Source organism: Scyliorhinus torazame, chromosome 6 (assembly GCF_047496885.1).
Source record: "Scyliorhinus torazame isolate Kashiwa2021f chromosome 6, sScyTor2.1, whole genome shotgun sequence".
Classification (NCBI taxonomy): domain Eukaryota; kingdom Metazoa; phylum Chordata; class Chondrichthyes; order Carcharhiniformes; family Scyliorhinidae; genus Scyliorhinus; species Scyliorhinus torazame.
The window spans coordinates 86,086,103-86,101,161 of record NC_092712.1 but is presented as its reverse complement, the minus strand read 5'-3'; the positions used below and the strand labels follow the sequence as shown (position 1 = coordinate 86,101,161).

The 15,059-nt window shown below is 51.5% G+C and overlaps 1 protein-coding gene across 1 annotated transcript in view; it reads right to left on the bottom strand.

Annotated features, from left to right (window-relative positions):
* Positions 1-15,059, bottom strand: part of LOC140424873 (patched domain-containing protein 3-like) — a 110,098-nt gene that overhangs the window by 73,350 nt on the left and 21,689 nt on the right. The window contains exons 2-3 of the mRNA XM_072508410.1: positions 14,328-14,449; positions 14,084-14,229 (exon numbers count right to left, since the gene is read on the bottom strand). Of these exons, the coding sequence (XP_072364511.1) occupies positions 14,084-14,229; positions 14,328-14,449 (268 nt within the window). The remainder of the gene's footprint in view (positions 1-14,083; positions 14,230-14,327; positions 14,450-15,059) is intronic.

Sequence of the window (15,059 nt, the reverse complement as noted above, 5' to 3'; positions counted from 1 at the left end):
TTGCTGAACCTGATCATTACCCCATCTGGGGAGAGAAAACCTGAGGTGATTGTCTCCCTGGACGCAGAAAAGGCCTTCGGCAGAATCGAGTAGAAGTACCTCAGAGGTACTGGAGTGGTTCGGTCTCGGAACAGGATTCACCTAGGTAAAGCTCCTGTACAATGCTCCCATGGCGGGCATTCGGACTGACACCAGCAACTCTCAGTACTTCCAGCTGCACAGGGGCACTGGGCAGGGATGCTGTTGTCCCCGCTTCTATTCGCCCGAGAGATCAAACCATTAGCGATTGCACTCAGAACAGCAAAGAACTGGAGGCGGATCCAAAGATGAGGCAGAGAGCACAGAGTCTCGCTCTATGCAGATGACCTGCTTCTCCATATCTCGGACCCACAAAGCAGCATGGAAGGAAACATCGCGCTCCTGAAAGAGTTTGGTACCTACTCAGGCTACAAACTCAACATGAGCAAATGTGAGATCTTCCTGGTGAACCTGCAAGGGGGGAGGGCAGCACTGTTGAGACTGCCGTTTCAACAAGCCCAACACAAATTCCGTTACCTGGGGATTCAAATCGCTCATGACTGGAGCTCGTGACTGGACAAAGATACGCAAATGCAACCTGACCAGTCTGACAGAGGAAGTCAAAAAGGAACTGCAGAAATGGAACACACTCCCACTCTCCCTCACGGGGAGAGTGCAGACGATCAAAACAAACGTGCTGCCCTGATGCCTCTTCCTACTAGATCCATCTCGATCTATATCTCCAAGGCCTTTCTCAAGTTACTGGACAAATTAATCATGGCGTTTATATGGTGGGGGGAAAGAATGCTAGGATCCCAAAGAATGTCCTACAGAAAACAAAATCCAGTGGGGGCTAGCCCGACAGCAGAAAGAGTGATGGGATGGAGTAAGGAGCCAGAAGCCGAGTGGGTGAGCGCAGAGGAGGCCTCCTGTATGGGGACCTCTCTCCGGGCCCTCACCACGCCAGCACTCCCATCCTCACTCAAAAAACACTCCAGCAGCCCAGTGGTGGTATCCACCCTCCAAACCTGGAACCAACTACAGCAGCCATACGACCTGACCGAAATTTCCGACAAAGATCCCATCTGCAATACCATAGGTTCACACTGGCACTCACTGATGCCACCTTTAAAAGATGGAGACAGGACGGGGGGGGGGGGGGGGGGGGGGGGGGGGGGGACACATTCACAGTGAGGGACCTCTACACTGACGGTAGGATCACAACACTGGATGAACTGACGGAGAGCTTCCAACTGGCAAAGGGCAATGAACTCAGATACCTGCAACTTAAAAATAAAAGGAGGCAAGGACATACCCGTGACCACCATGACAGACACTATTAGAAGAACTACTGGTCGCAAACATTCCAAGCAGAGGGAGCTGCAGCAACATGTACAAACGACACCAGACTAGACACAACGAAGAGGAAATGGGAGGAAGACCTGGGGTTCAAAATAGGGTGGGGTCTCTGTAGCGAAGCACTGCATTGGGTCAACTCCACCTCCACGTGCGCAAGACTCAACCGAATGAACTAAAAGTGGCACCTCGAGCCACCTCCACTTGCGCAAGACTCAACCTAATGCAACTAAAAGTGGCACCTCGAGCCCACTTACCAAGAACCCAAATGAGTAGTTTCTTCCTGGAGGTGGAGGACAGATGTGAACGGTGCCAAGGAGGCCCGGCCAACCACGCCCACATGTTCTGGTCATGCCGGGTACTGGGCAGCCTTCTTCGAGGCAGACCCAAAGTGGTGGGAATAAATTACAGAATTTACAATTCAGAAGGTCATTTGACCCATTGAGTCTGCACTGGCCCTTGGAAAGAGTACCTTACCTAAGCCCACATTTCCACCCTATCCCCGTAACCCTACCTACCCTTTTTGGACAGTAAGGGCAATTTAGCATGGCCAATGCACCTAACCTGCAGATCTTTGGACTGTGACAGGAAGCCGGAGCACCAGGAGGAAATCCACGCAGACCCGGGGAGAAAGTGCAAACACCGCATAGACAGTGACCCAAGCTGGGAATCGAATCTGGGACCCTGGAGCTGTGAGGCAACTGTGCTAACCATTGTGTTACCGTGTCCCCCTTAGGGTGGAGCCATGCCCGAAGGTGTTGGTCTTCGGGGTGTCAGACCAGCCAGATCTCTTCATGCAGAGGAGAGCTGACGCCCTGTCTTTGCCTCGCTGATCGCCCGCCGTAGAATCTTGCTCAGCTGGCGATCAGCACCACTACCTAAAGCTGCAGACTGGCTGTCCGACCTATCGGAATTTCTCCAAATGGAGAAAATCAAATTCACCATCCATTTGAGGAAGATGCAGCAGTAGCTGGTTCCAGGACTGGAGGGTGGCTATCACCACCGGGCTGCTGGAGTGTTTTTTGGGTGGGGATGGGAGTGTCGCCGTGGCGAGGGCCCGGAGGGAGGTCCCCTTACAGGAGGCCTCTTCCGCGCGCACCCGCTTGGCTTCTGGCTCCTTGATCTATCCCCATATTCGTTCGGCCATCGCCGCCCACTGGTAGAATTGTAGGTTTGGGAGGGATAGCCCTCCCCTTGATTTTGTAAGACCTTCTTTGTGATCCTAGCCTACTTCCCTGCCTCCCCGCCCCCCCCCCCCCCCCCCCCCACCATACGAACGCCACAATTAGTTTGTCTACTGCTTGGAAAAAGGCCTTGGGGATGTAGATTTGGATGGCTCTGAATAGGAAGAGGTACCTGGGCAGCACGTTCATTTTGATCGTCTGTACTCTCCATCTTTGCAGGTCCTTTTTTACTTCCTCCATCAGACTAGTGAGATTCATTTGTGGATCCCTTTCCAGTCATGGGCTATTAGGATCCCCAGGTAGCGGAATTTTAGTTGGGCTTGTTTAAAAGGCAGTCCCATTAGTGCTGCCCCACCTGCTTGTGGGTGTACCGGGAAGATCTCGCTTTTGCTCACGGTGGGTTTGTCGCCCGAGAAGGCACCAAACTCTTTCAGGAGCACGATGATTCCGTCCATGCTGCTTTGTGGGTCCGAGATGTAGAGGAGCAGGTCATCCGCATAGAATGAGACTCTGTGCTCTCTGCCGCCCCTTCGGATCCCCCTCCAGCTTTTTGCCGCTCTGAGCGCAATTGCTAGTGGTTTGACTGCTAGAGCGAACAGCAGCGGGGACAGTGGGCATCCTTGTCTGGTGCCCCTGTGCAACTGGAAGTATCGGGAGTTGGTGTTGTTTGACGGTACACTCGCCATGGGAGCGTTGTATAGGAGTTTTACCCAGGAGGTGAATCCTGTTCCAAGCCTGAACCACTCCAGTACCTCTATGAGGTATTTCATTCGACTGTCGAAGGCCTTTTCTGCATCTAGGGAGACGATCACCTCTGGTGTTCTCTCCCCAGAGGGGGACATTATCACGTTCAGCAGGCGCCTGATGTTGGAGGTAAGCTGTCTACCTTTGACAAAGCCCATCTGGTCTTCTGCGACCACCTCTGGCACACAGTCTTCTAGCCTTTTGGCTAGAATCTTGGTCAGTATTTTGGCATCTGCGTTCAGCAGTGAGATGGGTCTGTATGACCCACATTCCATTGGGTCTTTATCTTTCTTAGGTATCAGCGAGATTGAGGCCTGTGCTAGTGTGGGTGGCAGTGTGCCCTTAGCCAGCGAGTCTGTGAACATCTCCCGCAGGTGCGGGGCCAGTGCTGTCTCGAATTTTTGTAGAAGTCGGCCGGGAGTCCGTCTGGTCCCGGTGCTTTCCCCGCCTGCATGGAGCTTATGCTGTCCTTGATCTCTCCCAGTGCTAGTGGTGCTTCCAGGCCCCGTTTTCTGCCCTCCCCCATGACTGGTATGTCCAGTCCATCAAGGAACCGTTTCATCCCGGCTGCCCGATTGGGGGTTCTGAGGTGGTAAAAGGCCCTGAATGCCTTGTTGATCTTTTCTGGCTCTGTTTGTTATGCGCCTCAAGTATCCCTGATTTGTGCAATTTCTCTGGTGGCTGCCTGCTTTCTCAGCTGGTGTGCCAGCAGGCGGCTGGCTTTGTCTCCGTGTTCGTATAGGGTCCCACGTGCTTGGCGGAGTTGAAGCACTGCTTTCCTGGTGGAGAGCAGATCAAAGTTCCTTTGTAACTCTTTCCTCTCCGCCAGGAGCTCTACGGTCGGGGCCTCGGAGTATTTGCTTTGCGCAAGTGAAGGAGACACAGCCTGAGTGAGACACATCCAGAGTGGGAATTGGAACTTGCTAATTTGGTGCAGTGAGGTAATTCGGTGCAGAGTGGGAGAAGGTGCTTTTTCCCTCCCGTTTTGTTCTCTTTCTTCTGGCCTGCAAGTTTTAATCTGCAGGGAGAGAACCAGAGAGCATCCTGGGAAGGTAAGTGATTTTTATTTTTATTACCGTTTCAAATTGTATGGGGGGAGAAAACTGAAGTGACATCACAGTAAAGCTGTGACCTGATTGGCTGGTTGGGAATCTACACTAAAAATTTAAAAATTAAACATTGTTAAACTAAATTAAACATAATTACTTAATTATAATTTAGAGGAGTGTCTAAGCCAGAGTTCAGAGTACAGTATTTAGCTTTCATATTTATAATAGAAATCTAGTGCTAGGAAACATATAGTTAACAGTAACTTTAAAAAACTAAAATAAAATTTAATTTACTAATTAATTGATGCAATGTCAATTAGAGGGGTTCAGTGCTCTGACTGTGAGATGTGGCAGGTCCGGGAGGCTTCCAACATCCGGGATGGCTTCATCTGCAGAAAGTGCACCCAACTGGAGCTCCTCACAGACCGCATGGTTCGGTTGGAGCAGCAGTTGGATGCATTTAGGAGCATGCATGTGGTGGAAAGTGTCATAGATAGCAGTTATATAAATGTGGTCACACCTAAAGTGCAGGCAGAGAAATGGGTGACCACCAGAAGGGGCAGGCAGTCAGTGCAGGAATCCCCTGTGGTTGTCCCCCTCTCGAACAGGTATAACCCTTTGGATACTGTCGGGGGGGATAGCCTATCAGGGGAAAACAACAGCAGCAGCCAGAGCAGTGGCACCACGGCTGGCTCTGATGTTCAGCAGGGAGGGTCAAAGCGCAGAAGAGCAATATTCATAGGGGACTCTATAGTTAGGGGCACAGAAAGGCACTTCTGTGGATGTGAAAGAGACTCCAGGATGGTATGTTGCCTCCCTGATGCCAGGGTCCAGGATGTCTCAGAACGGGTAGCAGGCATCCTGAAGGGGGAGGGCAAACAGGCAGAGGTTGTTGTACTATTGGTACTAACGACAAAGACAGGAAGGGGCATGAGGTCCTGCAGCAGGACTTTAGGGAGCAAAGCAGAAAGTTCAAAGACAAGATCTCTAGGGTTGTAATCTCGGGATTACTACCTGTGCCACGTGCCAGTGAGGCTAGATATAGGAAGATAGAGCAGCTAAACAGCTAGTGTAGGAGGGAGAGTTTCCGTTACCTGGACACGAAAGAGCTCTTTCGGGGCAGGTGTGACCTGTATAAGAACGACGGGTTGCAACTAAACTGGAGAGGCATAAATATCCTGGCCGCATGGTTTGCTAGTGTCACACGGGGGGGGTTTAAACTAGTATGGCAGGGAGGTGGGTACCGGAGCAATAGGTCAGAAGGTGAAAGCATTGAGGGAGAACTAGGGAATAGGGTCAGTATGGCTCTGGGGAAGAGCAGACAGGGAGATGTTGCTGAAAACAGCCGTTCTGGTGGCCTGAAGTGCATATGTTTTAATGCAAGAAGTATTACAGGTAAGGCAGATGAACTTAGAGCTTGGATTAATACTTGGAACTATGATGTTGTTGCCATTACAGAGACCTGGCTGAGGGAAGGACAGGATTGGCAGCTAAACGCTCCAGGATTTAGATGTTTCAGCGGGATAGAGGGGGATGTAAAAGGTGTGGCGGAGTTGCGCTACTGGTTAGGGAGAATATCACAGCTGTACTACGGGAGGACATTTCAGAGGGCAGTGAGGCTATATGGGTAGAGATCAGGAATAAGAAGGGTGCAGTCACAATGTTGGGGGTTTACTACAGGCCTCTCAACAGCCAGCGGGAGATAAAGGAGCAGATAGGTAGACAGATTTTGGAAATGAGTAAAAACAACAGGGTTGTTGTGATGGGAGACTTCAACTTCCCCAATATTGACTGGGATTCACTTAGTGCTAGGGGCTTAGACAGGGCAGAGTTTGTAAGGAGCATCCAGGAGGGCTTCTTGCAACAATATGTAGATAGTCCAACAAGGGAAGGGACCTGGTATTGGGGAATGTGTCCGGCCAGGTGGTAGACGTTTCAGTAGGGGAGCATTTCGGGAACAGTGACCACAATTCAGTAAGTTTTAGACTGCTGGTGGACAAGGATAAGAGTGGTCCTAGGGTGAATGTGCGAAATTGGGGAAGGCTAATTATAACAATATTAGGCGGGAACTGAAGAACCTAGATTGGGGGCGGATGTTTGAGGGTAAATCAACATCTGACATGTGGGTGGCTTTCAAATGTCAGTTGAAAGGAATTCAGGAACGGCATGTTCCTGTGTGGAAGAAGGATAAATACGGCAAATTTCGGGAACTTTGGATAACAAGAGATATTGTCGGCCACGTCAAAAAGAAAAAGGAGGCATGTGTCAGGGCTAGAAGGCTGGGAACAGACGAAGCCTGTGTGGAATATAAGGAAAGTAGGAAGGAACTTAAGCAAGGAGTCAGGAGGGCTAGAAGGGGTCACGAAAAGTCATTGGCAAATAGGGTTAAGGCTTTCTTCACGTACATAAAAAACAAGAGGGTAGCCAGGGAAAGGGCTGGCCCACTGAAGGATAGGCAAGGGAATCTGTGTGTGGATCCCGAGGAAATGTGCGAGGTACTAAATGAATACTTTGCATCAGTATTCACCAAAGAGAAGGAATTGGTGGATGTTGAGTATGGAGAAGGGTGTGTAGATAGCCTGGGTCACACTGAGATCCAAAAAGACGAGGAATTGGGCGTCTCGAAAAATATTAAGGGAGGTAAGTCCCCAGGGCCTGATAGGATCTACCCCAGAATACTGAAGGATCGACCCCAGAATACTGAAGGAGGCTAGAGAGGAAATTGCTGAGGCCTTGACAGAAATCTTTGGATCCTCACGGTCTTCAGGTGATGTCCCCGGAGGACTGGGGAATAGCCAATGTTGTTCCTTTGTTTAAGAAGGGTAGCAAGGATAATCCAGGGAACTGCAGGCCGTTGAGTCTTATGTCAGTGGTAGGGAAATTACTGGAGAGAATTCTTCGAGGCAGGATCTATACCCATTTGGAAGCAAATGGACGTATTAGCGAAAGGCAGCATGGTTTTGTGAAGGGGAAGTCGTGTCTCACGAACTTGATAAGAGTTTTTCGAAGAGGTCACAAAGATGATTGATGCAGGTAGGACAGTGGATGTTGTCTATATGGACTTCAGTAAGGCCTTTGACAAGGTCCCTTATGGTCGAGTGGTTCAAAAGGTGAAGTCACACGGGATCAGGGGTGAGCTGGCAAGATGGATACAGAACTGGCTAGGACATAGAAGGCAGAGAGTAGCAATGGAAGGGTGCTTTTCTAATTGGAGGGCTGTGACTAGTGGTGTTCCGCAGGGGTCAGTGCTCGTCCTTTGTTGTTCGTAGTACATATGAATGATTTGGAGGAAAATGTAACTGGTCTGAAAAGTAAATTTGCAGACGACACAAAGGTTGGTGGAATTGCAGATAGCGATGAGGACTGTCAGAGGATACAGCAGGATTTAGATCGTTTGGAGACTTGGGCGGAGAGATGGCAGATGGAGTTTAATCCGGACAAATGTGAGGTAATGCATTTTTGGAAGGTCTAATGCAGGTAGGGAATATACAGTGAATGGTAGAACCCTCACGAGTATTTGAAAGTCAGAGAGATCTAGGTGTACAGGTCCACAGGTCACTGAAAGGGGCAACACGTGGAGAAGGTAGTCGAAAAGGCATACGGCATGCTTGCCTTCATTGGCCGGGGCATTGAGTATAAGAATTGGCAAGTAATGTTGCAGCTGTACAGAACCTTTGTTAGGCCACACTTGGAGTATAGTGGTCAATTCTGGTCACCACATTACCAGAAGGATGTGGAGGCTTTAGAGAGGATGCAGAAGAGATTTACCAGGATGTTGCCTGGTATGGAGGACATTAGTTATGAGGAGCGGTTGAATAAACTTGGTTTGTTCTCACTGGAACGACGGAGGTTGAGGGGCGACCTGATAGAGGTCCACAAAATTATGAGGAGCATAGACAGAGTGGATAGTAAGAGGCTTTTTCCCAGGGTAGAGGGGTCAACTAGGGGGCATAGGTTTAAGGTGCGAGGGGCAAAGTTTAGAGGAGATGTACGAGGCAAGTTTTTTACACAGAGGGTAGTGGGTGCCTGGAACTCACTGCTGAAGGAGGTGGTGGAAGCAGGGACGATAGTGACATTTAAGGGGCATCTTGACAAATACAAGAATAGGACCAGAATAGAGGGATATGGACCCACGAAGTGTAGAAGATTTTAGTTTAGACGGGCAGCATGTTCGGCACATGCTTGGAGGGCCGAAGGGCCTGTTCCTGTGCTGTACTTTTCTTTGTTCTGAGTCGACCAGCTGCTGCCTAGCCGCCCTTTCCTCCCTATCTCTTTGTGCTTTGAAAGCGATGATTTCCCTCTTAGTACGGACTTTAGCGCTTCCCAGAACTTGGGAGAGTGAGACCTCCCCTTTCTGATTGTTCTCCGTGCCCGCGATATCTTTTCGTTGAAGGCCTTGTCAGCTAGTAGGGCAACGTCCAACCTCCATGTGGGGCGTTGGGCCCTGCCCGTTTCTAGCCTCACGTCCATGTCATTTGGAGCGTGGTCTGATATCACAATTGCAGAGTCTTCCACTTTGTCTATCCCCGGAAGCACCGTCTTCCCCACCACAAAGAAGTCAATTCTGGTGTATACGTTGTGTACTGGGGAGAAGAAGGAAAACTCCTTCTCCCCTGGGTGAGTGAACCTCCAGGGGTCCACCGCTCCCATCTGTTCTATAAAGTGACCAAGTTCCCTTGCCATGTTTGCGGTTTTCCCCGTCTTGGGGTTCGATCTGTCAGTCGTTGGGTCCTGTACACAGTTGAAGTCCCATCCCCCCATGATTAGCCGGTGCGTCGCTATGTCAGGGATTTCTGCCATGGTCTTCTTGATGAAGCTCGGGTCGTCCCAGTTAGGTGCGTACACATTAACCCGTACTACCGGTGCCCCATCCAGTGTCCCACTAACCATGACGTACGTCCCCCTGGGTCCGTAACCGTCTTTGTTGCCCTAAACATAGTCCATTCGCTGACCAGTATTTCCACCCCCCTGGCGCTCGTCCCGTAACAGGAATGGTAGGTCTGTCCCACCCAGCCCTTTCTTACCCGCAGTTGGTCCTGCTCTCTCAGGTGCGTCTCTTGAAGGAAGATTATGTCTGCCTTCATGTTTCTTAGGTGGTTGAAGACTCTGTATCTTTTCACTGGGCCATTGAGTCCCCTTACGTTCCAGGTGACTATCCTGGTGGGGGGGCTTCTGTCCCCTCACTCCTGTGGGATTAACCATATTCACCTGGTGGACGCGCCCCTGCCCTCAGGGGCTCCCCCTGGTTTGGGGGCCGTCCAGGATGGTCGCTGTCACTGCTCTCTCCATGCGCTCCGGGGCTTCCCTCCGTCCAGGGGGCCCCCGCCATGGTCGCCCGCTGTACGGCCGCCACGTGGTTAGCCCCCTTCACTTTGGGGTTTCCCTTCGCCCAGAGCCATACTGGGTGGATGCTTGCAGCGATTCCTTGTTCCGAGCCCTTGGTTGCGGCACTCTGTAACCCTATTGCTGTTCCTTTTCTAGCCTTGTTTGTCCCTCCATCCCTGTGTTCCGCACCCCCCCCCCCCGTGCGCCCCCCAATCCCTCCCTTCCCCCCCCCTTTCGCCCCCTCTCCCGTATATCCCTCCTTTCTCCCTCTTTCCCCTGCTCCTGTCCCCGTTTGCCCTCCTGCCTATGTTGAGTGGTCCCACCCGCCCTCTGCCTGGCGCCGTCCCCTGTTGGCCCTGCTTTTTTGCATGTCCCCGGTGCTAGCTTTCTTGCTAGTGCGGCGAACCCCCTCTAGGGAGTTATTGTCTCCCTTCTCCCCTGCCCAGCCTCTGCGTTTCTTTGCCCACTCTCCCCCCACCCGACCCTGTGCTCCCCCGGTTTGCTCACCCTTCTCCGCTACTCTCATACCCTTGTGCTGGGGCCTGGTTTCCCACCTTTGTCGGTTCGTTGGGTAGCGTTTGCTTTTTGTTCAGGGTGCGCTTGCCATGTGGGGGGTGGGGGTGGGCTGGCATTGCCTCACCCCCCCCCCCCCCACGTCGGCGTGTTGTTGCCCCTTACCAGGGGCCCCGTGCTTATACCCTCGATGTTGGTTTTCCAGCCCACGTTCTTCGATAAATTTGTTTGCGTCGGCGGGGGCTGTCAAGAAATACTCGCTTTCTTGGTATGTGACCCAGAGTTTCGCTGGGTACAGCATACAAAAGTGCACATTGTTCCTGTGAAGGGCTGCTTTTGCTCTATTGAATTCGGCCCGTCTCCAGGCAAGGTCTGCCCCAATGTCCTCGTACATTCTAATGAGGTGTCCTTCCCATCTGCAGGTTCTGTTTTGCCTGGCCCAGCGCAGGATTGTTTCCCTGTCTTTGTACAGTTTAGCTATAACTGCCCTCGGATGTTCCCCCACCCTGGGTTTCGGGCGCAGCGACCAATGCGCTCTGTCCATTTCTGGTGGGTTGGGGAAAGTTTCCCTCCCACTAAGTTGCCCAGCATCTCGGCCGTGGAGTTTCTACCCTCGATCCCCTCTGGTAGGCCCACTTTCCTGACATTTTGTCTTCTTGAGCGGTATTCCTGGTCGTCCACCCTGTCCTTCAGGCTCCCCTGCGTTGTGCCCAGTCTCGCTACCTCTTTCTCCGAGGGCTGTGATCCGGTCGCTCATGTCAGTCGCAGCCCTCTCCAGCTCCTTAATGGTTGCCTTTTGGGTTTGCAGTTTCTCCTCCTGGGCTTCCAGTTTCTTCTCTGCTCTGCCCAGGGCGAGCTGCACCTCCGCCAGGGCCTTGGCCATTGCTGTCTGTACTGCGGCCTCTATGTCTGCTTTGGTCCCTGCCTTGCTCGGTGTTCCCTCAGCCCCTCGGCAAAGGCTGCCTTCCAGTTCCCCTCTGGCCATGGGGAAAGAGCTCCTGTCTGCCCAGTTCTTTTAGTTGCGCGAGGCTTCCATTCCGCTGCTTCATGCGCCAATTAGCTAATCTGAGTGAGCTCGTGTATTGCCCAGTTTGCTTTTCGTGCCCTTTCTCCCTCTGCTTTGGCTCCCTTCAAGCATTTTTTTCCCCCTTTTTTTTTTCTTCCCTCTTCCCCCCTCCCTTCTGACGAGACTCTTTTCAGGTAAGTTTGGTTTTCTTTTTTGAGAAGTGTGGAAGGACAGAGGGAGTGTTCTGTCCCTTTAACTGTTTTCTTTTTCTAAGTCTTTATTTTCTTTTGTTTTTTTAATCTTTTTTTTCCCCCCCAAAAAAGTGGGAGTTCTAGTTTTCTTTTTTTCTCCTCCTCACTCACCCTGGAACCAGAGAGAGAGAAAGAGAAAGGCTTCTCGTCGAGCCGGGAGTCCCCCTTTGTTCCGCCGCTGCTTGTCCCGTGGTGGTTGCCGCCGGGCTGAGGGGTGGTCGGGCCTCGTTGCTGACTCGGACCGCGCTTTGGCTCAGGACGCCGCTCCTCCTGCCCGGTGTTTCGCTGCCCCGCATTTTTGTCCCGTGTCCTGCTGCCGCCCGCGCTCTGCTGTGCGTGGGGGGGGGGGGGGGGGCGGGATGGCTCGGTCAGTCGGGCCGGCTCGTAGGTCCCGTCTCCGTTTGTAGGGGGGGGGGGGGGGGGCAGACTCTCTCCGGTCGCTTCCTCGTCTCCGGCCCCCGGTTCCTCCCGCGGACCTTTCTTCCCCCCGGGCCGCAGCTTACCGCTCCGGTCCCTTGCTGCCTCCTCTCCTTCTCCCCAAAGGGGCTCTCCCCTCGTGCTTCTCCTGCCGCTCGCTTCGTTCCCGAGCGCCTGGGTCTCCGGCCCCGCTCCGCCTCAGAGTCCAGGTCACTCTTCTTTCTCTCCCGGCGTGCGGGGGTCCAGTCGGCCAAGCTCACGCACCCGGGCGCACGTTCTTCATGGGGGGAACGGGACATGACTATGTTCCCCCCCTCCAGAGCTCCTCTACGCGTGAACGCTCCCCTCCGCCACCGGAAGTCGAATCCAGGAGGCATAGGTTTAAGGTCCGTGGGGCAAAGTTTAGAGGAGATGTGTGAGGCAGGTTTTTATACTGAGAATACAGAGTGGAACGCGCTGCCAGGGGAGGTTGTGGAAGCAGATACATTAACGGCGTTCCAATGGCATGGTATAGAGGGATATGGCACTAGGAATGCTGAGGGCTTTGGCCAAGGATTCCTACATGTACGGTACAGGCTTGGAGGGCCGAAGGGCCTGTTCCTGAGCTGTATTGTTCTTATTGACTTAGTAGTGGTTTGATAAAACTGGGTGGCTTGCTATGCCACTTCAGAGGGCATACAATTATTAACCATATTGCTATGGGTCTTTTATTTTTATTCATTTAGGGGATTGGGCGTCACTGGCTAGGTCAACACTTATTGCCTATCCGCAGTTGCCCTTGAGGAGATGGCGGTGAGCCTTCTTGAACTGCTGCAGCCACTGAGGTGTAGGTACAGGCACAGAGCTGCTTGAGAGGGAGTTGCATTATATAGACCCAGCAACAGTGAGGGAAAGTCAGAATGGTGAGTGACTTGAAGCAGGAAAGGGGAGCAGACATAAGGGGAGCGATTCTCTGACCCCCTGCCGGGTCTGAGAATCGCCGGGGGCTGGCGTGAATCCTGCCCCCGCCGTGTCCAGAATTCTCCGCCACCAGAGAATCGGTGGGAGCGGGAATTGCGCCGCGCCAGTCGGCAGGTCCACCCCCGGCGATTCTCCGGTCCACGATGGGCCAAAGTCCCGCCGCTGTCAACCCTCGCCAGCCGGCGTGGATTAAACCTCCTTGTGAACGGCGGGACAAGGCGGCGCGGGCGGGCTCCGGGGTCGTTGGGGGGGGGGGGGGCGTGGGCCGATCTGGCCCCAAGGGGTGCCCACCACGGTGGCCTGGTCCGCGATCGGGGCCCACCTGTGCCGTGGGGGCACTCTTTTTCTTCCGCCTTTGCCATGGTCTTCACTATGGCAGAGGCGGAAGAGACCCCCTCCCCCTGCGCATGCGCGGGGATGTCGTGAGCGGCCGCTGAGGCTCCCGCGCATGCGTCGCCCGGCGAAGTCCTTTCAGCGCCGGCTGGCATGGTGCCAAAGGTCTTTCCCGCCAGCCAACGGAGCGGAAACCACTCCGGCGCGGGCCTAGCCCCTCAAGGTGAGGGCTTGGCCCCTAAAGGTGCGGAGAATTCCTCACCTTCGGTGCGGCCTGACGCCGGAGTGGTTCCCGCCACTCCATTACGCCGGAATCCCCCGCCCCGCCGGGTAGGGGAGAATCCTGCCCAAGTTTCCTGTGAACGACTCTGTGAGAATTACCCAGAAAGTTTTAACTTCCAATAGTAATTCCCCTGCCACCCAGAACTTTCTGACTTACACTCATTAGGCTTCAGACAGTTCCGATTTACTTAGCTGGATAGTTATCTGGGAAATGTTGGACAAAACAAATCCTGTCTAGCTCCTGGTTAACTGTATGACTAAATCACCGCCACGACCACCACCTCCCCATCCACCCCCTAACTTGATCCGACCACCGTCCTGACCCAACTATCCTTCCATTCAGCCTGACTTGACAAGTTTTATTTTTGCTCCTAAAGTCTCTCCCGTGCAGCATCCAATTGATTAAATTTGTATTTAAATGATTGACATGTAAGGAAACCAAAATTGTATGACATATACCTGCATTGGCACAAAATTCAAAAAATAAATATGATGTTGCATTTTTACATTAACTCTGAACGTGGTTTCAATTACATAAAAATAAGACCCCTTGCTAGGAAAACCATATTTTCATGTCACAAATTTATTTTATAATTACTGCTATCTGATTTGAAAATTAAACGGAAAATTACGATAAGCACTGACCTAGAATCAAAAAGGGTGAATTAGCAGTGTTGATGGCAAATGACATCCCACAATACAGCAAAAATCCAAAGCCAGATAGAATGGCCAATCCAGCTGATAGGACACCCAAAATAGAAACCAGGCCCTTATTCCTCACACAGTCAAGCCTGAAAATAAATTGCATACCTCTGTAACCAAGTTTTGATTTTGTTAGTTGCACAAACAAAAATGTGTTGATACAGTCAAGTGAAAAAAATGACTTTACCTTATGCAAGACATAGTAGCAAAGGTTATTGTAAGAAAGTAAGTGACTGAAAAAAGTGGAACTATTGTTTTGCCATTTTGTTCAAACTGTTCTTGTCTTGACATGGAAGTGGCATGGGAAACCTGTAATTCAGAAAGTTGGGAATTTAATCAAATAACCTTACAGTCAATAGTAACAAAATAGAAGAAAAATGGCTATTCCTATAACATACTTATGTCAATATGATCATTGTTACTAGTACTTTAATTGCAGTACAAAATAATTATACCAAAATGCTCAAGTAACAATGATCAATTATTGTAACACATCACCCATCTGTAAGCCTTTAACTATCTGCAACATATGCTCTGGAAATCCCCTTGAAACCCTGAGTCTCTCAATCTTCCTCTCCTCCTTTAAGTCTTCCTTCAAGTAAGAAGTCTCACAACACCAGGTTAAAGTCCAACAGGTTTGTTTCGAATCACTAGCTTTCAGAGCACTGCTCCTTCCTCAGGTGAATGAAGAGGTGGGTTCCAGAAACATATGCATAGACAATGTCAAAAATGTAAGACGATACTTTGAATGCAAGTCTTTGCAGGTAATTAAGTCTTTACAGGTCCAGATGGAGCAACTGGAGAGAGGGATAATCACAGGTTAAAGAGGTATGAATTTTCTCAAGCCAGGACAGTTGGTAGGATTCCGCAAGCCCAGGCCAGATGGTGGGGGGTGAATGTAATGCAACATGAATCCAAG